General features: G+C 43.7%; 1 protein-coding gene across 9 annotated transcripts in view; it reads right to left on the bottom strand.

The window, feature by feature from the left end:
- CAPN6 (calpain 6) overlaps positions 1–24,676 on the bottom strand; it is a 122,169-nt gene that overhangs the window by 28,696 nt on the left and 68,797 nt on the right. For all 9 annotated transcript variants that reach the window (XR_012906908.1, XM_075940914.1, XM_075940911.1 and 6 more), the window contains 7 exons: positions 20,638–20,769; positions 19,768–19,976; positions 18,705–18,897; positions 13,420–13,613; positions 8,923–9,000; positions 6,988–7,183; positions 2,339–2,461 (listed from right to left, as the gene is read on the bottom strand). Coding sequence is in view for 8 of the 9 variants with exons in the window: in XM_075940914.1 (XP_075797029.1) it covers positions 2,339–2,461; positions 6,988–7,183; positions 8,923–9,000; positions 13,420–13,613; positions 18,705–18,897; positions 19,768–19,976; positions 20,638–20,769 (1,125 nt within the window). In the remaining variant the exon portion in view is untranslated. The remainder of the gene's footprint in view (positions 1–2,338; positions 2,462–6,987; positions 7,184–8,922; positions 9,001–13,419; positions 13,614–18,704; positions 18,898–19,767; positions 19,977–20,637; positions 20,770–24,676) is intronic.

Below are 24,676 nucleotides of genomic sequence, written 5' to 3'. Positions count from 1 at the left end.
CAGGAGGTCAGACTAGGCGATCATGATGGTCTGTTCTGGCCTTAAAGTCTGTGAGAATGAATGATGTGCAGAGTTTGCTTTTTAGTCCCCTACTTTTTCTTCTTGCTTCTTTGGAACTTTTAAAAATGTCCTCAACTTCTGTAACTTTTCAAAGTGGTCAGAGAAAATGGGAGAAGAGACAAATGTTTGGATTCTGTTCATTCTGTTGCATGGGTTCATTGGTAAAATGAAAAACGAGGGGAAAATGAGAACTCTAGCCAATTCCCAGACCTTAACATTTCAAACATGACAATTTAGATAATTTTTTAAACACATTTTTAAAAGTTGTATCAAATCAAAACCTGAGGAATACAAAATAATTCAAAATGTTCTTCAATTTCTTTCCCCTTGCCTCAAATGACTCTAGTTTTGTGATGAGCTGTTTTATACAATCATTAAAAGTGCAGTATTACAAGCTGTCAGGAGGTGGCTAAGTAAACACAATCATGTCTCGGGCGTAAGGCTTGCTATAGCTTGCCATTTCTTCAGCTCAATAGGCAGACATTCGAGCTTTGAAAACGAAGCTCCTAGCAACAACTATGGTATGTGAATGTATTTGTAGTATCTGTGCAAGAATCATGTTGAGAGAAGATCTAAGTTAGAACCCATCCCATGTGAACGATGCTGTGACCCTATTTTTTTTAAATATGATTATGCATAACTCAAATATGCTTTAGGCAAAATGGAACATATGACCTTTCCTCAAGAACTTGTAATCCTCTGATTGTGTATACTTGATTTGTGTGTACGTATTTTTCTTGTATGCAAAGTTAGTAATATAAAGTGTAACCATTAATCTAGCTATCTAGGGAAAGCCTTTAGCAGTGCTCAAGAAACTTAATTGCCCAGTACTCAAGACAAGTCCTGTTTTTCCTGTAAGCCTAAACTGTGGTTGGTTGTTTTGCTTCCTATTCCTTACATAGAATTGCCACCTGATGGAATGCATTTTGAATTTAATATTTTTCCACAGGAATGAGGAGAAAAGGACAAAGGATTCCCACCCTGGGGAAATTCTATTTAAGGAATAGGAAGCAATACAATAATGCCTTCATCTGGTTTCACAGACTGCTCCTACCACAAGAGGGCACATGAAAAAAATCATGGAAACAAAGAACTCTAACGAGGGGGCAGAAGCTGATAGAGCCAAGCAAGAAAAAATGAAACAGCTCTGGCTTGAAGAACTCCAGCTGAAATAAGAACTGGGAATGAGAAATTGTGATTTGTAATTATTTCTTTTAGGGTATGCCTACACTAGCCCCCTAGTTCGAACTAGGAAGGCTAATGAGGGCAACTGAAATTACAAATAAAGCGTGGGATTTAAATATTTTGTGCTTCATTAGCATGTTCCTGGGCGGTCGCCATTTTGGAAATTAACTAGCCCAGAATAACTGCCCGCGTCTACACGTGGCAGTGAAACGGGAGTTCAAAGTAAAGCCCTTAATTTGAATTAGCTGTTAAACCTCATTCCAGGGGGAATAAAAGCTAATACAAGTTAGGGCTTTACTTCGAACTCCTGTTTCACTGCCACGTGTAGATGCGGGCAGTTATTCCGGGCTAGTCAATTTCCAAAATGGCGACCACCCAGGAACATGCTAATGAAGCACGGGATATTTAAATCCCGCGCTTTATTTGCAATTTCGGTCACCCTCATTAGCCTCCATAGTTTAAACTAGGGGCCTAGTGTAGACATACCCCTAGTGTATTAGACTTAACTAGCGTGTTTGTTTATTTTAGTTTAGTAATTTACTTTGCAAGTGATAACAGATAGATCAACCACTTAAATACTACTTTTTATACTTAATAAAGTCAATTTGTTTATTACCAAACAAAGTGTAAATAATTGTTACCTGAGGGGGAATAACAATGCATATTTCTCTTTCAGTGATAAAGGGAATGAACTTTAGGAGCTTTCTCTGTATAAAAGCTTTTATACAGAGTAAGATGGGTTTATTTGGTGTTTTGGTCCCATTGGGTGCTGTCAAGTCCCTCTGAGTCCTACCAGAGCTGAGCTGAGATCAGAGTCTGTGTTACTTTGCTGGGGGGACTATTACCATAATTCTGTGCCTTTGCTGGGGAGATCAGAACCTCTGGCTCAGCAGGCCAGATGGGGTGCCCCGAGGTGGGTGGGCTCAGTGCTATGATCAACCCATCAGATAACAGTCTCAAGGGGATCTCTGTGACCCAACCAATCACAAATGCATATACCTGTCAAACACCCATTGTTGAGATGAAGCTGCAGTCAGGTGCAGGCTTCCAAAATTCTGACCAGTTCCAAACCCAAATGGAGATGCTTGCCTACCTTGAAGATTTCAAAGCCAATAGGGAAGTTGTCGCCTTTCCCATCTTTCTTGTAAATGCGCTGATCCTGTTGCTGTAGTGAAATCAGCACTTTATCCTCAGCCTTCTTGACATCAAAGACATACTATCAAGGGGGAGACACAGAACAGAGAACCAGTTGTTAAGGCCAACATCTCTAGGATACCTACTATACACAAGAGTATAGTGCAGAGGAATCTGGAAATGGGTTTATCCCTGGAATGATGGTTCTGCATCCATGATCAACTCCTGACAACTTGTAGCTGGAAATTAATTACAACTGTAGAGATTTTGAAACTAACAGTATCAGAGATACTGAATATAGTGTTTCATTGAGACACTGGAGAGGGTCCAAAAAAGAGCAACAAAAATTATTAAAGGTCTAGAAACATGACCTATGAGGAAAAACTGAAAGAATTGGGTTTGTTTCGTTTAGAAAAGAGAAGATTGAGAGGCAACACGATAGCAGTTGTCAAGTATCTAAAAGGGTGTTACAAGGAGCGGGAAAAAAAATTCTTCTCCTTAACTTCCGAGGATAGGACCAGAAGCAATAGGCTTAAATTGCCTTGCTGCACCATGCCCAGACTCCCTGGCCAGACACCCTATCACAAGCCATCTTCTGGCCAGACACTATCCCTCCTAGCCAGACACACTCCCTCTTGGCCAGACACCCTACTCTCAGTCTGCTCCTGCATCCTTCCTCCTGGCCAGACACACTCCCTCTTGGCCAGACACCCTACCCTCAGTCTGCTCCTGCATCCTTCCTCCTGGCCAGACACACTCCCTCCTTGCCAGACACCCTACCCCAGCCTGCTCTGGCACCCTCCCTTGCTCCTGCTCCCTCCTCCTGGCCAGACACTCTACTCACAGCCTGTTTTTGCACCCTATCTCCCATCCAGACCTTGAAATCCCTCCCCCTTTTGCACACCACCTCCCTCCCAGATCCTGCACCCCATCCCTATCCCACTCACTGGCAGCCCTGTCCCACACACTGAATCCCTCATTTTTGTCCCCACCCCAGAGCCTAAGGGGGTCCATAAAATCCACTAACTCTGGAACCCCAGGAAAGTAAATCTGGCCTATGGGAAGCCCTGAACCTCAGTCCTTCCTGTCCCATCCCTTCGCCCCGTGAGGTTGGGCACCAGAGGAGTGAGGTGTCTCAGTTGGGGGCCACATCAGTGAGGGTTGAGGGTTTTTGAAGGAGTTTTTTTGCTTCTCACTTGTGTGGTCCCCAATTGATTTTTCTGTTGGTCAGTGGCCCCCAACACAAAAAAAGGCTCCTCACACCTGCCATAAATAAAGAAAAAATGGAAACCTTTTGTGTTGGACATAAATTAATATTTTATTTTATTTCAAATGAAGTCTGATAAACTAACATGAGGAAGTTAAAATGCTTAATCTGCTTAATCATTTAAATTAAATCCTTCTCCCTAGCTGTAGCACTAGCAAATTGATTCAGGTGTAATTATGTAATTAATGGTGCATTTCTATTATTAACTGGTGGTCCATGGAAAGGTTTATATTCAGCCAGGTGGTCCATGGGCCCAAAAAGTTTGAGAACCACTGCTATAGATGGTGCTTGGTCCCACTGTGAGGGCAAGGGACTCAATTTAATGGCCTCTCAAGGTCATTTCAGTTCTAGTATTCTAGTATTCAGTAGCATGACAGCAGTTGTACTTTGAAAAGAATAATAAAAAATTAGATCTACATAAACTCTGAGAAAATGGCCAAGATCATAAAGAGGAACTGCCACTGTGTGAATTGAATAAATTCATACCAGCGCTGATCCTTTTCTAGAGAGACGTTTGTGGAAGAGATATAGAAGAGAAGCCATTGTTCCCTGGTAGCCATCTAAAGACAAAGACAAATGGGGAGTTACAGATGATTCCTACTCTGAGCAGCGAAGATTGCAGCTCTCTCGTGCCCTGCTAAGAAAATAGAAGGAATGCTGACAAAAACTACCCATCTAAATGCAGACAAGGAGGCACAAAAACAGTCTGGAACTGAAGTATGTGGAGTGCTGCAAAGAATGTTTGTAAACAAATGAGATTGATTTTCAAAGTAATGCGCAAAGCATTGAATGCCCAGCTCCCACTGGGAATAATGGGAGTTTTGCATTGGACTCTTTATGCACTGTGCTGGAAATGTATGACAAGGATGAGAAAGAGGAGCCAGCTAACTTTAATAGTTTGTAAACAATCAGTTAGGAAAAGGAGAGACTTGTGAGCAGTGATGGAAGAGTCAACTCTGGAGAAACTTCCAACTCATTTGCATGTCTTGGAGTCTTATATATCCTTAAGGAGCATAAAAAGTGCAAAGAGATACCCCTTAATCACTCTCAGCCAAATTCTCCACAGGGTTAATACTATTCATAAAATGGATTAGTGCCATCAGCAAATTTGGCTGAAAGTTCCTTTAAGTGTTGTAAGAATAGAAAAGGAGTCAGGGCAATGGGTCACTCACCTCCCCTCATCATCATCCATGAGGGACACCTTCTTCCTCCTGGTCTGTGTGGGCCAGGCTCAATAGAACTACAAATGAGTCCTAAATAAATATCTAGGTATTCTGCAAAATACTCCAGTAATCAAAACATATGAGTGTCTTTATACTGTGACAATCTCTGACCATGTTTAAACCAAGGTGGGTTGATTGTCTAAAAGTTCTGCTCTAGGAATTATTTTGGAGGATGTTCATGGCCTGTGTTATACAGGTCAGAATACATGATCACAGTCCCTTCTGGACTTGGAATCTAAGACACAACATGTGCTCCCAGTCCCAGATGTTCTTTACATGGAATGCACAGGCTTCCTCTTCAAGAGTCACCACTAACACCCAAGTCTTTGCCTTCTTCCATGACCTTATCAATAAACTAGGGAAATACAATTTAGACAGGACTACTTTAAGGTGGGTAATAACCATTCTCAGATAGTATTTATTAATGTTTCACAGTCATGCTGGAAGGGCATAATAAATGGGGTTCCACAGGGGTTGGTTTTGGGACCGGATCTCTTCATTATCTTCATCAATCATTTAAATGATGACATAGAGAGTAAGTTTATTAAGTCTGAAGATAATACCAAGCTGGGAGGGGTTGCAACTGTTTTGGAGGACAGGATCATAATTCAAAATGATCTGGACAAACTGGAGAAATGGCCCGAGATAAATAGGATGAAGTTTAATACGGACAAATGCAAAGTACTTCACTTAGGAAGGAACAATCAGTTTCACACTTGGGCTATGTCTACACTGGCACTCTTTTCTGGAAATGCTTAAAACGGAACAATTTTCTGTTATAAGTATTTCCAGAAAAAGCGCATCTACATTGGCAGGATGCTTTTCCGGAAAAGCACTTTTTCCGGAAAAGCGTCCATGGCCAATATAGACGCACTTTTCCGGAAAAAAGCCCCGATCGTCATTTTCGCGATCGGGGCTTTTTTTGCGGAAAAGACTACTGTGCTGTCTACAGTGGCCCTTTTCCAGAACAGTGTTTCCAGAAAAGGACTTTTGCCCGAATGGGAGCAGCATAGTTTTTCCGGAAAAACACTGACAATTTTACAGTAGATCGTCATTGCTTTTCCGGAAAAGCAAGAGGCCAGTGTAGACAGCTCGTAGCTTATTCCGGAAAAGCGGCTGCTTTTCCGGAATAAGTGACCCCGTGTAGACACAGCCTATACAGAATGGGAAGCTTCAGAAGGGTAGCAGAGTTAGTCTGTAAACTGGAAAAACTTAAAAAACAACAAATAGTCTTGCAGCACCTTAAAGACTGACAAAACATGTAGATGGTATCATGAGCTTTCGTGGGCACAGCCTACTTCTTCAGATGAATGAAGTTATTAAAAGTCCTTTTTCTAAATAAATTGGGGAGGAGGGGGGAGAAGGGTAAAAAGGGGGAATAAATAGTCAATTAAAGTGTCCATACTACATGAAGCTGATAGAGAAGGTGCAAAGTGTGGAAGGAGTACTGCAGAAAGGGATCTAGGGGTCATAGTGGAACACTATGATAATAAAAAAAAGTTCTTCTTCACACAGCGTGTAGTCAACCTGTGGAACTCCTTGCCAGAGGAGGCTGTGAAGGCTAGGACTATAACAGAGTTTAAAGAGAAGCTAGATAATTTCATGGAGGTTAGGTCCATAAAATGCTATTAGCCTAGGGATAGAATTGGTGTGCCTGGCCTCTGTTTGTCAGATGCTGGAGAAGGATGGCAGGAGACAAATCGCTTGATCATTGTCTTCGGTCCAGCCTCTCTGGGGCACCTGGTGCTGGCCACTGTAGGCAGACAGGATACTGGGCTAGATGGACCTTTGGTCTGACCCAGTACGGCTGTTCTTATGTTCTTATGTAACACAAGCTAAATATGAGTCAACAGTGTGACACTGTTGCAAAAAAAAGTAAACATAATTCGGGGATGCGTTAACAGGAGTGTTGTGAGCAAGACACAACTAGTAATTCTGCTCTAGTCTGCGCAGATGCCACATGTGCTGTAGGTTGCTGACCCCGATCTAGATGGTTCTTGATCCTCCTGTGAGGGCAGGGGACTGGACTCAATGACCTCCTGAGGGACCTTCCAGTTCTAGTGTTCTATTATTCTACGATTCTTAATGCAATAAGATTCAGTGCAAAGCAACTCCTACCTGGGGATTCTGTAAGAAGGTGGCTCTGTAATCAAAACAACCTCCAGAGCGGTTTTTCAGTGGTTCTGAATGCTTGGTCCATGCCCCACACACCATTTTCTTCTCCCAGGTTTTGTGGATGCTGAAGTACGAAGTGTTGACAATACGACAGACATCAACGTCGGTGAAGTTCTTGCACCAGTCTTCAAATGCCATCCTGAGCCAGGGACACAAGCAAGGCATGATTTGTAAAAAAAAACCCACCTCAGCTCTGTATAAAACTATAGAGTCCCTTCTTAGAGCTCAAGTCGAGGCATCACTCAACTTTGAACTTCACCCGAAAGTTAATTGATCCATTAGAAACCTTTACAAATAAACACATATAGTTAAAGCCTCCATCAAGTCAGTGCATAATATAGAGAGGCAGCTGTTCAATTGGTTGATTCATTTCTTAAGTTTGTTTAGTTATGGAATCTGATCCTAAGAACATGGTTATATCAGGGCTGGAACTGGCTCAGTTTGTCTGGTGAATGCCATCTGTGAATTTGCTATAAAAGTTCAACACAGAAGCAACCATTGCAGATACCTTTGTATAGCTGCTTGGTCTCCACACGTGGTTAAAATATACGGGTCCCTCCTGAAGTGGACTCAGGATGTAAATAGAGTTTAATACAGTCTCTAAACTATGCTAAGGCACGTGGCATGTGCCATTTAAGTCTCATCTATATGAGTGTTTTAACCAGGACGCATTAATGTGTTTGTGTCACCTCACACAGCTACATACGGGTCTGAAGATTAACATCCAGGAGGGTTAGTCTAGTAATCATGGATCGGGGTCTAGCCTGACATAGAAGTGACCTAGAACCAAGGCATTTAATACTATGTTTCCAATTCTGACAAAGCTAAGAATACACAGTGACACAATGAGTCTTGGGAGAGGAGAACCTTAACGCTCTGTCTGTGGGAAACCCTCACAGCTAACTCATCAGTGATCCAAAAATTCTCTCTGGAATTCAGTGTCCCAAGACTGGAAATCAATAACTAGGATCAAAATGAGTTAATTATGTCCATATTTATAGGCACCTGACTACTACAGTGATGGGTGAATTGGAAATCCATTAGGTAAATGCTGTACCAGGCAGATACAGTTTTAAATACAATTTTGGAGAGTGCCTGATATATAGTAGTTTGCCACGCATAAACTTAGGAAGAAGGGAATTTTCTTAAATACTGCAGTATCATGACTTTGAAATACCTGAAATACAGTACTCATTCACGTAGATATTTTGTTCCGTTGCATCTTTTGCATATGGCTATATCTACACTAGCCCCTCCCCCCAGTTTGATCTAGGGAGGCTAATGAGGGTGACCAAAATTGCAAAGGAAATGCGGGATTTAAATATTCCGCACTTCATTAGCATGTTCCTGGCCGGTCGCCATTTTAGAAATTGACTAGCCCGAAGTAACTGCCCGCGTCTACACGTGACAGTGAAACGGGATTCTGAATTAAAGCCCTTAAATTGAATTAGCTGGTAAACCTCATTACAGGAGGAATAACAGCTAATTCGAGTTTGGGCTTTAATTAGGAATCCCATTTCACTACCGCATGTAGACGCGGGCAGTTACTTCGGGCTAGTCAATTTATAAAATGGCGACCAGCCGGGAACATGCTAATGAAGTGCGGGATATTTAAATCCTGCATTTCATTTGCAATTTTGGTTACCCTCATTAGCCTCCCTAGATCGAACTAGGGGGCTAGTGTAGAAATACTCTACATTTTTTAACCCTTACCCCCTCAGAATCTGAAGAAACGACAATAGCTAATATCTAAAGTCAGTAGCTGAAGAACAGTCACATGTTCTCATGCATTCAGAGATACAACTCCAGAATCAATAAATAATTGTTGAACTTGGCCAGATACAGTAGAGGTTCCTCAAATAAAACCTTTTTACTCACCAGAACTCGCCATCATTTTGAACAATAAGTCCCAAGCTCTTGCGCTCAGAGTCGCTCACTTTCTTCCACTCTTCAGATCTAGAAATAAAAATTGGTTCAATACATGAAATTAAATCTTCGCATTTGAAAAAAAATGTCATTTTATTGTCCCTTCACATTAAAATACTGTCTGAGCATTGAAAGGATGGATTATATAAGGAAAAGTTTTGCTACCTCAGAGATTACATCACTGACAAATACTTAAAGACAAAATGCTAAACACAGTTAAAGCAGCACTTGATTTACTTCCTCTGACAACCTCTTCATCAGTATAACTGAGTCATTGGTTTGGAAGGTCAGATTTAGGTGAAATTTCCATGTGAGAATGACATTATTCCTCGAGGACCCTCAAAAAGTACATGAGCTGCTTTGGAAACAGTGGGAATTTCTTCCTGAGCTGTTTATCATGCTCTTCACTTGAATAGGAAGGCATTATCTAAAGCAGTGTTTCTGAAAGTGTACCGTGGAATCACTTGCAGAAACACTTTAACTGGCTGCCCCTGTTTGTTATGTACTGGCACCATGGCCACGCAGCCTCGTGGCTCCCATTGGCTCTGTTTCATCCTTTGCAGACAAGGGGAGCCGTGGGAAGCGGTGGCCCAGCCCACGCCACTTCCCGTGGTTCCCCTTGACTACAAAGGACGAAATGGAGCCAATGAGAGCCGGAAGGCTCTGTGGCCACGGCACCAGTACATAAATAAACTGGGGTGGCCAGTTAAAGTGTTTCTGAAAGTGTTTCGGTGGTACACTTGCAGAAACACTGATCCAAGGGGTAGCTATGTGAACATTTAGTTTGTGACAAAGTGAGGTGCAAACCACTCCCATGTTAGTCTGCCGCAGTCCGTGCACTCTGCTGATGTGCATTTCCAGTCTGCTATTGCACTTTGATCTAGTCCTGTTTCAAAGATGAAAGTGCTCTAACCTGTTAACAGCCACTCTTCTTTGAGCCTGGGCTAGATCAAAGCAGGATTGGCAAACTGTTAATGTACATCAGCAGAGTGCAAACAAACAGCTAGACTGCAGCAGGCTAGATTCCATTCCAGACACATTTCTCAATCTATTGTATGAAGCCAAGCCCTAAGATACAACCGGATTTGCTCCGATCCCACAGACAGAGACAAACACCTACAGGATCTATATAAAGCATTCTTAAAACTGAAATACCCACCTGAAGAAGTGAAAAAACAGATTGACAGCCAAAAGAGTACCCAGACATGACCTACTTCAAGACAGGCCCAAAAGAGAAAACAACAGAATTCCACTTGTCATCACCTACAGTCCACAACTTAAACCCCTCCAACGCATTATCCACAATATACAACCTATCCTGGAAAATGATCCCTCACTCTCAGAGGCCTTGGGGGAAAGGCCAATCCTCACCTACAGACACAACCCCCTAACTTCAAACAAATTCTTTCCACACCTCCATCATAATCATCCAGGAATCACCCCTGCAATCAGCCCTGGTACTAACTCTGCCCACACATCTACAATAGCAATTTCATCACTGGACGCAGCAGCCACCAAATCAGAGGCTCATTTAACTGCACATCCACTAATGTGATCTATGCCATTAAATGCCAGCAATGCCCCCACTGCCATGTATATTGGCCAAACTGGACAGTCTCTACGGGAAAGAATTAAGGGACAAAAATCAGATATCCGAAATGGCAACACACAAAAACCTGTTGGAGAACACTTCAATCTGCCTGGTCACTCATTAATGGATCTCCAAGTCACTGCTTTGTTTCAGGCCAATTCCACAAGCCAAATACACAGAGACGGATTGGAACTTGACTTCATTTACAAGTTTAATTCTTATGCAAATGGTATGAACAAGGACATCGGCTGGCTCGCGCACTACCTTCCACATCCTCAGAACTTAACCAACCAATGGAGGTGCTAATTGTTCTTATCGGCCTCTTATCAGTAACTATTTGAACCATCTACTCACTCTCTCTCTCTTTTTCCCCTTCTTTCTCCCTCCTTATTTCTCTCCTCCCCCTTCCCTTATTTATTCTTGGATCTGGACTTCTAATTCTCTAGTCATCTGAAGAAGTGGGTTGCGCCCACCAAAGCTCATGATACCATTTACAACAGTGGTCACCAGCCAGTAGATCGGGATCTACTGGTAGATCTTGGAGTCTCTCACAGGTGATCCTGACTGGTTTGACTAAGAGGCTATGAAGTGCCAGTACAGTTAGCTGCCCCTCCCCCCACTGCTGCACACCACTTGCCCTTTCTTTGGGAGCTTCCCCCTGCAGCCTGGGAGCCTCCTGCTTGTGGTACAGAGCAGGGAAGGGAGAGGAGGGGTGCTGACGTCAGGGTGCCCCTTCTTCCACCCTGTATTCTATCTCCACAGAATGGGGAGAGGGGGACAACAAGGCCTGGGATGGAAGGAGCTTGCTGGCTGCTTTTGAGAGTGGTGCACGGCCAGGGGAGGGGTGAGCCTGACTTAGCCCTAGTGCACCACCACCCAGGAGCCACCTGTGGTGTCCAGCTGGAGCCAGCGCCGAACCCCTGCCCCAGTCATGTATCCCCACAACCCAAGCCCCTTCCCTAGCCCTGAGCCCTCCCCAGACCCAAACTCCCTTACAGAGCCTGCACCCTGAGCCTCCTCCTGCACCTCAACTGCCTGCCCCAGGCTCAGCTCAGAGCCCCCTCATACTTCAAATCCCTTAGCCCAAGACCAGAACCTGTGCCCCAACCCTCTGCCCCTGCCTGGTGAAAGGGAGGGAGAATGGGAGGCTGGAATGAGCAGGGGCAGGGCCTCGGAGAAAGGGCATGAAGGAGACGGGGCAAGGATATTTGGGTTTGAGGTAGATCCTGAATTGCACTTAAATTCAAAAAGTGATCACGTGCTTAAAAAGATTGGAGACCCCGAGCTACATGTTTTGTTAGTCTTTAAGGTGCTACTAGTCTATTTGTTGTTCTTTAAGGTTTTTTTTTAATTGTTAACAGCCACTTTTCTTTGAATCTGGGATGGATCAAAGCAGGATTGGCAAACTGTTAATGTGCATCAGCAGGGTGCAAACAAACAGCTGGACTGTAGCAGGCTGGCTGGGGTAGATTCACACCCCATCTTGCCACAGCCTAACTGTTCACATGAACAAGCCCTCCAGGCAAGGCAAGCCTATAAATTTACATCAGCAGCACAGCACCTGTGCCACTGGTGAAGACTCTGTAAGCCAACAGTACAGAGCTCTCCAGTTGGCTAAATAACTCCACCTCTGCAGGGGGCAATAGCTACATTGGCAGGAGACTCTCTCCCACTGATACAACTCGGTCTACCCCACAAGTTAAGGTATATTAAGGGTACGTCTACACTTGCACCCTAGTTCGAACTAGGGATGCAAATGTAGGCGACCGAAATTGCTAATGAAGCGGGGATTTAAATACCTCGCGCTTGATTAGCATGATCTCGCCGGCACGTTACTCTGCTCAACAGCTGTTTTGAAAGTGAAAGTGTGCGCCAGGATGCATTAGTTCAAACCAAACCCCTTGAGGAGTAACGTTAGTTTGAACCAAGGGGTTTGGTTTGAACAAATGCGTGAGGTGCGCACTTTCAATTTCAAAACAGCTATTGAGCAGAGTAACGCGCCGGCGAGATCATGTTAATCAAGCGTGAGATATTTAAATCCCCGCTTCATTAGCAATTTCGGTCACCTACATTTGCATCCCTAGTTCGAACTAGGGTGTAAGTGTAGACATACCCTTAATATTTAATGCCTCAAGTCATGGAACAAACCCAGAAGAACCAGTCACTCTGCTTCTTAACTAGCTGGAAGCATCTCTACAGAACCCATGTGATGCTCCATGACAACATGATTGAAGCAATTATAAAATGTACACTTCGACTTGCCCATTTCATCAGGGCCCCAAGCTAGCCTTAGAGGCAGCATTTTTCATTTGGGAAAGGGAACCACAGAGAGATCTGGTGGGTTGCCAAGGTCTCAGAGGGGATCTGTGACACAGCTGAGAACAGACCTCCTGACCTTGACTCACTCTCCTTAAGTTTTAACCACAGACTATGACACTTGCCAAAAGAATGTTGTATGAGGCACGATGCAGAACAGAATGTAAAGTAAGCCACATCTCCCGCCTGGTGGCAGGATGTGGTATCCCATTTGTTCATAGGCTGCTACCCTTGGGAAGAGATGTCAGAAGTGAGGCTTGCCTTGTGGAATGATATTGCATTACATGGAGAGACACACCTGGGTGAGTTAATGACTTTTATTGAACCAGCTTCTGTTGGTGGAAGGTATAAGCTCCCAACCTCCACAGAACACTTCTTCAGATCTGGGGAAGGATGCAGAAAAGCTACTTACCTTGTCTCTTGTATCCTGGGATAAACACTGCGAACAACATTGTGTTTCTTAGCATTTAAACACACATCTAGCTTCCAGCAGGCACTAATGGCAGCTGAGTTATCACGACTTGGAAGAACCCAGTACGTACTGGTCACTCCATGCACCGTTCCACTCCTTCTTTCCCCAGGGATTCCTCATTCTGATCATGAAGAGCTTTTCTGACTTAAAAGAGAACAGGAGCCTCTCTCCAAGGTGCACCTTCTGAACTGCTGTCACCGAGTAGGCATGGCCTATGATCAGACCCATCTCTGTCTCCACCTCCGTGTCATTGGGGGATGACGACTGCATCACACAAAAAACAACAACAACAAATAACATCCTACAAGGAGCTAATAAGATGTTCAAAATCAATAAGGCCACTTCTGCAAACAGTCAAGTGGTTTGGGGGATTTTATGTACAGCTGAGAGTTCTGTTGTAGAAACACAGTCGAAACAGAGGATTTGGCATAAGGAGTTAAAGCCAATATTCCTCCAGTTCAGTAGCAGGCAGCCTAAAGATGCAGGGGACTAGAATCCTAGTCTGGGAAGGCTAGGGCAGCTGATGATCCCACATCACTACTGGGAGGCCCTGGAAAATGAAATCCTGGGAGTACAGGGGGATCAGGCTCCGGCAGCACCCTGAAGGGATCAGAGAGACCTTCTGATTGGTCTAGGCTCACTATTTAACCCTGGAAGTGACCTGGCAAGCTGTCTGGGCAAACATGCAGGCTTTGTGGCTTGCTGTGATACCAGACTTCAGCTTGTCTATCGATCTCTGGCCCTGATTCCTGCCTGGTAACTACATCTGATCTCTGAACCTGGCCTGGCTCTGACCCTGGCTGTCACCCATTGATCCCAGCTCTAATGATTACACTAGTCCCTGGGTGCTGACTGCTGCTGTGCAGAGGCAGCCCTAGACTAGCTGCCAGCAACTGGCACCCTAGGTGAACCACGCAATTGGCGCCCCCACCTCCAAACCCCTCAATGATATTGCACCACCATTTGGCACCCCATTTAACTTGGTGCCCTAGGCGACCACCTAGTTCGCCTATATGGACGGGCCACCCCTGCTGCTGTGACACAGTCTATGCTTCACTTGTATACATCAATGTTATCAGTTAGTTTCCTCTGGGGATCTTAAATCAGATTTGAACCCAGGTCCCCAAAGGTGACAGGTAGGTAGTGTGGTACCCCAGTGTACTGAATGACCTGATTAATTACTAATCTAAGAATGTTGGGCACGTGTTTCTGTAGCCAGACACGAACCCCATCTTGTGTCCCCCCCCCCCCAAAGAGCAAGAGAAAGGCAGTCAGCCTTTGATGCCCTGGGAACGCAGGTGTGGTGCCTGTCCCTGACTCTACCATAAACAGAAACCAGACAGTAAATGGGCTAGCTGACGACTGGGAGGCCTCCCGTCCAGTGATGGCTAGTATCAGTAATTGACACGCCTGCACTGTCTCAGGAGAGGAATCTTTGCCCATCACATACCAGAGGTGCCCATTGTCTGCATTTTCCCAGGTGTGAATTATGCTTTGCACCCTTCGTGGGAAACTTGGCATTCAAAGCCATTTTTCCTAATTGGCCACTTGAGACCAGGAAGAAGCCTACGTTACCCAAGGGGTATAAAGAGGGGTTTAGTAGCCCACCCCATTTGAGCTCCAATCACCTACACCTGCTGGCAGGTATTGATTGTCTCCCGAGGTCCGTGGGATGCCCAACCTCGCCCTACTTTTTCCCAAGGGATTGAGAGAAAGACGCTGGCCACGCCAAGTCTGGAACGCAGGAGTGAGAATTGTACCTGCAATGTGTTTTCTTTATGTGTACACTTTAATTGTCACTCTGTTGTAAATTTAGTTACTTTATTATAGTTTTCTTAAGTCAAGCTGCTTCATTTCTATTGTAAACTGCCTTTGGTAAGGTGATTTAGCTATAAACTTTGGGAATAAGTGGGGTGCCCTCATTCACTTATAAATATATATATATACTGAACCAAGTTTCTTTATTTCTTTTCTCTTTCTTTCTCCTATAAATAAGCAAGTGCATGTCAAGCTTCTGACTTGAACCCGTGCTGCTGTACCCGAACCGAACACAAACAAAAGAACTTCAGCTGGTCAAAAGGGACAGGTATAGGAAGAGTTTGGGCGTTTTGGATCGTGTTGCTTCCAGGGGACAGATCCATTGGGGCACCTCTCAGCCTCCCCAGGCTGCCCGCTGCGAAGGGATTTCTGTATCCTAGCAGCTAAAATCTGAGGTGTAATAAGCTCTTCCTATAAACTCGGGGCGCCTGAGAGCCTGTTGGCTGCCCTCTGCGACGGGACCCTGGTCCTAGCAGTAAAGTCACAGACGTTAAACTATTTTTCAGGGCACCCTCCAGCCTCCTAGGCTGCCCACTGCAATGAGACTTTGCGTCTCAGCAGTTGAAGACTTGGGTGTAACACACACGCACACACTGCCCTGACCATTTCGGCTGACAGTTTCTAATGCTCTTGGATTTCTATCCATTTGAGGCAGCCCACTGAAGCCCATGGAAAAAAGACCCCCATTTAGTAAACGGGTTTTGGATTGGGCCTTTATTTTCTTTTTCTTTCATGTTGGGCCAGATCCTGAGGGCCTCGTGTATTTTCTACGCAGCCAACACTCCCATTGGAGCAGTCGGAATGAGTTGTTAGGGTCTGGCTCAGTGCATTGCTCAGTTCTCTGCACTGAACAGTGTAACCAGGACCAAAACTCAATGACTAAAGCAGCCTTTGTGTGGGTGGGAGAAGAGGGATGTATGACAGCTCTGGTAGCAATCTGTGACTGTGCCAGGCATTCTTACCCATTTCAAATGAGCTGGAAGATTTGAGCAGAAAGGCTCTCTTCCCTAGTGCAGCTGTTTTATTAGCATGACAGAGTTCTGTACCTCGGCATATACTTTAATAAAAAAGGCAGCAACAAGAGCAGCTTCTCAGCACCTCTAACTATCACTACAGGTCTGAATAATGAGCTTGAAATTGCAGGACTAACTGCCAAGACCAGTGTATTTCAGCAACAACAACTCACAAAGAATCAGTTCATATATTGTACTGAGAGCCGCTGACATTTCCCAGCCCTCCCCCCCCCCCCCCCCCGTTTTCCCCCCGTCTATCACTTTATTTCATTAGTACTGGTCACAAATAAGAGCACAAGTTTCCATGACAGCAAAGGAGTCTAGAACTACTCCTGCTTGTTAGACTGCAGAGCCAGAAGAATCTCTATTAGCGACTGCACTCTTCTTTCCAGCAGGGTGGCACCTGGTTTTTCACTTTAGTTTAAGGACACCCCCCCATTTTAAATAAGAAATGTAAAGCAGCTTCTGTTTGAACTGCCAAATGTACAAGCCCTGGGATGTTGTGTAAGCAAAGGGACATGTTGGTTCATTTCTAAATTGGGATGTATGTCACTTAAGTGTTAAATATTCTGCATTAACCAAGCACTGTGATGTGTATAACACACTTACAATAGCCAAGAGGTAAAATGCTAGTGAGTTTTATACAGCATGATAAATCAATAAACCTAGGGCCAGCATAGCAATATTGAGGAGCATTTGTATTTTATTTGACTAATTCAAAGGGCAGAAATACAACTCTGGGGAGAATGGAAAGCACTGGCAAGTGCTTAATTTTATTCCAACCGTCTAAACTTTTACCCTTTCCCCAAAGCTGTTGTTATTACACAAACAGCCTTAGCATGTTAGTGATAATTTTAATGCCCCCTCCCCACCTTTCTGTTCATTGCAGTCACATTATGAAGCAGGATGCCAGCCTAAGAATCTGAGGGAAACTAGTGATAGAGCTCATCAGATTTTTTTTATTTTGAGTTTGTCAAAAAAAAAAAAAAATCAAATCCACAAAATATTTGGAATATGATATGCAGTTGCAGTGCATCATGGGAGTTGTAGTTTGGGATCATCATGTTCCCAATCTCTGCCTGGGCTCCCTGATTAGACTACAACTGCTCTGCCCTATGCTCTCCCCTTTTGATTAAAGGAGGCAGTCCACTGAAGCAGTGGAGGCCTAGTCTTAGATAGACACACAATACTTTGGGAGAACCTCCATATTTTTTGATGACTTGCTTTGACATCATGGAGTATCTTTCGGTTATTGCCAACTTTCTGCTGCAGAAAGTGGAACAGAGGTGACTATTCTGAGATCTGCCCACATGTGCCAATGTTTATATACTTATATTTCCCAGAAACAATTTCCAAATGAAGCAGGTAGTAGGGTACCTGCATACTAAACAGTTAATCATCACAATACTTCTACAGGGAAGGCATGTGGCATAATTTTCATTTTACACAGAGGGAAATGAAACAAGGAGGTTAAGTGACTTTGACTAAGTCCATGGAGCTTAGCCTAGACATTTACAGGTCGCCAGAACTGAAAGAAGAAGGCAGTGCAGCCAGGAGCTTCAGAGAACCTCAGTGCTGTCCTTGCTCTTACAGCTCCTCTCCTTTCCCCCTGGACTGGCTCCAGTCCAGATAATAAGTAAATATAGCTTCTAAATAATTTTAAAACAAATTCACAGAAAAGCCTAATATTTGATGACCAGTTTGTTTTCCTTCCACTTGTGATGCGAGCATCGTTTAAAGTGGGCTTTTTTCAATGGCTTTTTGCATTGACCTAACCCTGCTTCCGTGGAAATCAATGGGAGTTTTACCATAGTTTCTGGGGGAGCAGAGGTAGGCCAATGACCAGCAATTTTCACAACCTTACCTTTAGGGTGTTTGTTGTTTAGAGCACAGAGGTGTCTCTTTGCTGACCTGCACAGCATCTAACTCACTTTGGGAGTTATGTACGTATCTATAGGACAGTTGTAGCCTGCAACTACTTTTATTTGACCAGAAGCTTTAGTGAGAAGCATGAAGCCAACGTTCCTGCTTTGAATGGCTGAATGAGCTCCCCACTTCCACTCAGCTCTGGTGCTACATTAACACAAAGATGGCCTTATCACCACCAGGAATCTGGTGCTTGGAAGCTTAATGTCTGGAAAAGTGGTTTTGTACACACATTTCAGCAAGAAGTTAAAAGTCTTAAGGGGACAGGACGCCAACCTACTCGGTTGGAACTAAGGATACTCTACATTCATTCATCTCTGCTCACGTTACAAATTGGGTACCTCTCTCCATTCAGAAGAGAAAATTTCAGATCCATGGTATGGTCAACGGCGGGGCACGTGACTGTGGTTTCCTGAATTATAGCTGGTGGCTTAGGGAATTGTTCTTGGCTGACAGCACTGCCAAGTCATTAGCTTTCTGCAAAGTCCTCTCAAAATACAAATTAAGGCTATGCTGAATATATATGTATGCTAATATTTTCCAGGCAAGAAAACTCATCAGAATAAATCATTGTATATCAAAAAGCCTGCACACATACCGTGATGGAACAGCTGATTAACCCCCCTCTTTTATGTACTTTCTGCAGTTCTTCAAACAGCTTCATTTGCTCAGAAATATTCTCACTGTATTTGCCTTTTACTAAGTCAATGGATTCTGCCACTGCTCCCGTGAAATCGATGATTGCATCTGCAGCAGTGCCTCCATCCAGGGCTTCATAAGATCCAGCTAGCCTAGAGGAAAGACACAATGATTTGAGATACCTTATAGCTGTTAAAACCATGCCAGATTGGATTGTATCTGTAATATTTAAGACTCCCCAGAAAAAGGATCACAAATATGTCCAAACAGCACAGAGGTGGTAAGAAAGTTTAGTTATACTGCTATGCAACAGACTTGAGAGCATCCCTAAGATTCCTGTGCTCTTAACTGCTAGAATTAGATGTAATGCCGAGGAAACAGACAGACATTCTGGAAGAACCAGGAGGAGGGGATCACTGCCTTAGAAACACCTCTTGGCTAGAGCTGGTTAGATTTGTTTTGTCACAATGGTTTTCTGTAAGAAAAGCTGTTTTGACACACCCCTCCCCCAGACTATATTAATTTCAAGAAAAAACATGGAAATGTTTTAAGTGTTGCCACATCCCATTTTGATATTTTCAGAACAAAAAATTTTGATTCTTTGTTTCAAAGCAACGTTTAATTTTGAAATGTAAAAAACAAAGTAAAAATAAGATCAAAATGAAACACTTTGAATTAATTAAAATGAAATGTTTTCACAGAGCAGATATGAATTTTATTTCAGAATCTTGTTTTGAAAAAAAAAAGTTAAAATGTTGGCTTTTTGTCCAGAATTGGGATTTTTTTATTTGAAATGTTTCACAATAATGACCACACTGTTTTGACCAGTTCTGCTGCTGTTAGTGGATTAACGAAGAGTCCAGGAAGCCTCACCTACATATTCCCCAAGAAGAGGAACAATTTTGGAAAGAACATGGGGAAATATGATAGAGAGGAGAGAAGAAATCTGTAACATCTGAAAGGATAGGGTGGATTTTTATGTGTAGCTGAAATCACTGAAAGGACATTGAGCTAATTCATACTTTGCATAAGCCTTCTCCAGGAGTGCGCTCCAGAATTCATTCTTCACGTTGGAATGGCAGTAGATCAGCTCCCCATTAATTGTTGGCAGTCTATCATCTATGACAACATCCGTCCACTCTCCAAAATACCAGAACTGGAAGTGAAAAATCCCAGCATATTTCTGGGGCCTCTTGGAATCCCATTCTTGTTCCTTAAAGCATGGAATTACCTGAGAAATGAAGAGAAGCACAGCAGACCAAGCACAATGAATGAGGGCTCATCAGGAGGTGGTCCATGAGCAGGTACCACATAGAGCACTGCTCTGGCAGCCCTGTCTGCCTCTCAAGAGCTTGAGCTGAAATCAGTGGAATTGTACCCACCTGTACCAATAGTGAATTTGGAGCCAAAGTGTCTAATGTCCCATTTTGTGCAATCCGCATGGAGAATGAAAACCTGTCCTGAAAGAAGCTACAGAGCCCAGGAGTGATATTTTCAGTAACTGGCAGAAGCAATACAGGGCAGGAGACCCCTGGTTCTACTACATCCTCTGTCTTATGCCAGTGAGGATCTGGGGGGACTCAGCTCAGCAGAGAGTTTCTTGTCCTCTAGGAAAGACCCATAATAACAAGCTGTGGCAGCAGCAACTGGGGAGTGGGACGGGCATATAAAATGAGCTAGTAATGAAAATGCGGACTTCAAATGCCCACTTCTTCACACTGCATATTCTTCTGAAGGGAAGAGAGAGGAGGTTAAATTATCACTGAGAGGAAGGAAAATAAGACCAGATTTGCACTGACAGCTGCCTCGCCCCCTCTGCAGGACACCTGGGTTCAGGGCACTCAGATCACCTTTGGGGATAGGTTTTATGTCAAGCACATTGGGTCACATACCTTTTGCCAGAGATTCTCCCAAAGAGCCAAGCAGGAGCAAGCTGCCACAAACCAACAGTTCCCCAGCTTCCCTTGATGCAAGTCATGGGCGCTGATTCCATTTACAAACAGGCATGGGTCATCACAGAGCTCCTGACAGAACAAAAGGGAAATTACTGGTGTGCTTGAGAGCAAAGGTATCTAAGAGCCCAACGAGGAGTTAGAAATAGAACTGACTGGACTAAAGACTTGTCTACCCAGGGACACTTAGGAGAGTTAAGGTGAATCAAAGACAGGTATGATATTAGGGCACATTAAACCCCCATCTGGATGATCTGATTTAGGGTAAAGTGGCTATTTGATGCAGGATTTAGCTACTGTACACAAAAGCCCTTTTAGTCCTGAATGAGAGCACCCAGTCTGCAGAATTTAAGCTTTCATTAAAAAAAAAAAGTTCAAACATGGAAGCTTATAGTTATGGATTTCAGTGTTGGGGTAGGAATGAGTCTTGCAAAAGAATCGATGTGGGAGGGCCCTTGTGCCATGCAATTCCACATCCTATTTCCCTGCCCCTAAAAAAGTGGCTTGATTTTCAAAAGTGCTGAGTAGTTGAAGCTCTCCTGAAGGAGCACAGGAACTCACCTCTCTAACCGTCAGAGCATACAGATCATAGAATCATAGAATAATAGGACTGGAAGGGACCTCGAGAGGTCATCGAGTCCAGCCCCCCGCCCTCAAGGCAGGATCAAGCTCCGTCTACACCATCCCTGACAGATGTCTATCTAACCTGTTCTTAAATATCTCCAGAGAGGGAGATTCCACCACCTCCCTTGGCAATTTATTCCAATATTTGACCACCCTGACAGTTAGGAATTTTTTCCTAATGTCCAATCTAAACCTCCCCTGCTGCACTTTAAGCCCATTATTCCTTGTCCTGTCCTCAGAAACCAAGAGGAACAAATTTTCTCCTTCCTCCTTGTGACACCCTTTTAGATATTTGAAAACCGCTATCATGTCCCCCCTTAATCTTCTTTTTTCCAAACTAAACAAGCCCAGTTCATGAAGCCTGGCTTCATAGGTCATGTTCTCTAAACCTTTAATCATTCTTGTCGCTCTTCTCTGTACCCTTTCCAATTTCTCCACATCTTTCTTGAAATGTGGCGCCCAGAACTGGACACAGTACTCCAGCTGAGGCCTAACTAGTGCAGAGTAGAGCGGCAGAATGACTTCACGAGTTTTGCTTACAACACACCTGTTGATACAACCTAGAATCATATTTGCTTTTTTTGCAACAGCATCACACTGTTGGCTCATATTCAACTTGTGGTCCACTATGACCCCTAGATCCCTTTCCGCCATGCTCCTTCCTAGACAGTCGCTTCCCATCTTGTATGTATGGAACTGATTGTTCCTTCCTAAGTGGAGCACTTTGCATTTCTCTTTATTAAACCTCATCCTGTTTACCTCTGACCATTTCTCTAACTTGCTAAGGTCATTTTGAATTATGTCCCTATCCTCTAAAGAAGTTGCAACCCCACCCAGTTTGGTATCATCTGCAAACTTAATAAGCGTACTCTCTATCCCAATATCTACATCATTGATGAAGATATTGAACAGTACGGGTCCCAAAACAGACCCTTGAGGAACTCCACTTGTTATCCCTTTCCAGCAGGATTTAGAACCATTAACAACAACTCTCTGACTACGGTTATCCAGCCAATTATGCACCCACCTTATCGTGGCCCTATCTAAGTTATATTTGCCTAATTTATCAATAAGAATATCATGCGAGACCGTATCAAATGCCTTACTAAAGTCTAGGTATATGACATCCACCGCTTCTCCCTTATCTACAAGGCTCGTTATCTTATCAAAGAAAGCTATCAGATTAGTTTGGCATGACTTGTTCTTCACAAACCCATGCTGGCTATTCCCTATCACTTTATTACCTTCCAAGTGTTTGCATATGATTTCCTTAATTACCTGCTCCATTATCTTCCCTGGGACAGACATTAAACTGACCGGTCTGTAGTTTCCTGGGTTGTTCTTATTCCCCTTTTTATAGATGGGCACAATATTTGCCCTTTTCCAGTCTTCTGGAATCTCCCCTGTCTGCCATGATTTTTCAAAGATCATAGCTAAAGGCTCAGATACCTCCTCTATCAGCTCCTTGAGTATCCTGGGATGCATTTCATCAGGACCTGGTGACTTGCTGACATCTAACTTTCCTAAGTGATTTTTAACTTGTTCTTTGTGTATCCTATCTTCTAAACTTACCCTCTCTCTGCTTGTATTCACTACGTTAGGCACACCTCCAGACTTCTCGGTGAAGACCGAAACAAAGAAGTCATTGAGCATCTCCGCCATTTCCAAGTTCCCTGTTACTGCTTCTCCCTCCTCACTAAGCAGTGGGCCTACCCTGTCCTTGGTCTTCCTCTTGCTTTTAATGTATTTATAAAAGGTCTTCTTGTTTCCCTTTATGCCTGTAGCTAGTTTGATCTCATTTTGTGCCTTTGCCTTTCTAATCTTGCCCCTGCATTCCCGTGTTGCTTGCCTATATTCCTCCTTTGTTAGTTGTCCTAGTTTCCATTTTTTATATGACTCCTTTTTTATTTTGAGATCGTGCAAGATCTCCTTGTTAAGCCAAGCTGGTCTTTTGCCATATTTTCTATCTTTCCTACACAGCGGAATTGTTTGCTTTTGGGCCCTTAACAACGTCCCTTTGAAATACTTCCAACTCTCCTCAGTTGTTTTTCCCTTCAGTCTTGCTTCCCATGGGACCTTACCTACAAGTTCTCTGAGCTTATCAAAATCTGCCTTCCTGAAATCCATTACCTCAATTGTGCTGGTCTCCCTTCTACCTTTCCTTAAGATCATGAACTCTATTATTTCGTGATCACTGTCCCCTATACTGTCTTCCACTTTCAAGTTCTCAACTAGTTCCTCCCTATTTGTTAAAACCAAATCCAGAACAGCTTCTCCTCTGGTAGCTTTTTCAACCTTCTGAAACAGAAAGTTGTCTCCAATGCAGTCCAGAAACTTATTGGATAGCCTGTGCCTCGCTGTGTTAGTTTCCCAACATATGTCTGGATAGTTGAAGTCCCCCATCACCACCAAATCTTGGGCTTTGGATAGTTTTGTTAATTGTTTAAGACTTATAGATGCCTACATATGGATTTAACAGCCTAATTTAAGCACCCATATTTGAACACTTTTGCCTGAGTTTCTAGCTCTTCATACATTATGAATATAGGGACAGAATGATGGAGGGTAACAACCGACAGCGCATTTTGAGGAGAGACATGAATGAGTGAGTGATCACTCAGCATCCAAGAGCAGGGAACTTGCTGCAAAGTAAGGTTGGGAGAAAAGAAGAGTGTTGAAAGAGCAGGAAGTGATTTCACCTCACAACTGAATGTTTCTGCTATGGCCTTCATCATAGCTGATACATCAGGGTTTGAACTGGGGACCTCAAGAGGTGAAGACTATTAACCTTATTGTCAGCATTGGCTGTAATTTGTTTCTCCCGAAGGTTTTCCAAAGTTATTTAGGCACCTAACTGCCAATGCAATTAATGGAAATTCAGCAGCTAAAAACCATTACGAGGTTAGCCCTGTGGCTGTAAGGCCACATCTACACTACAGCTGAAGGTTGGCTTAAGGTACCCAATTCCAGCTGCATAAATAATGTAGCTGGAGTCAATGTATCTTAAACTGAGTTTCAGCATTGTCCTCACAACGGGAGGTTGATGGGAGAAAGGCTCCCGTTGACTTCCCAGACTCCTCGTAAGGAGGACGCGTTCCGGCGTTGATGAGGGTGCCCTCAGCGTTTAAGTCTCTATTAGACCTGCTAAATCAAATGACAGAAGGTCAACTGTGGCAGCATTGATCTTTTCTGCAGCCTCGGCATGACCTAAGAGTGAAGCTGCAAGATTTCAGCAAGTACAGGGGGCTGAAAGAACACAACTTTGTGAGTGCGCTGGCTCTGTTATTACTGAGCACTTGTCTAGTGTTCCTCAGGAAGTCACACAGCATCCACTGACAGTGCTCAGTAACGGGTG

The sequence above is a fragment of the Pelodiscus sinensis genome, chromosome 13 (genome assembly GCF_049634645.1).
Source record: "Pelodiscus sinensis isolate JC-2024 chromosome 13, ASM4963464v1, whole genome shotgun sequence".
Taxonomy (NCBI): Eukaryota; Metazoa; Chordata; order Testudines; family Trionychidae; genus Pelodiscus; species Pelodiscus sinensis.
Note: the sequence above shows the minus strand (reverse complement) of the source record. Positions and strands in the feature narration are given on the sequence as shown.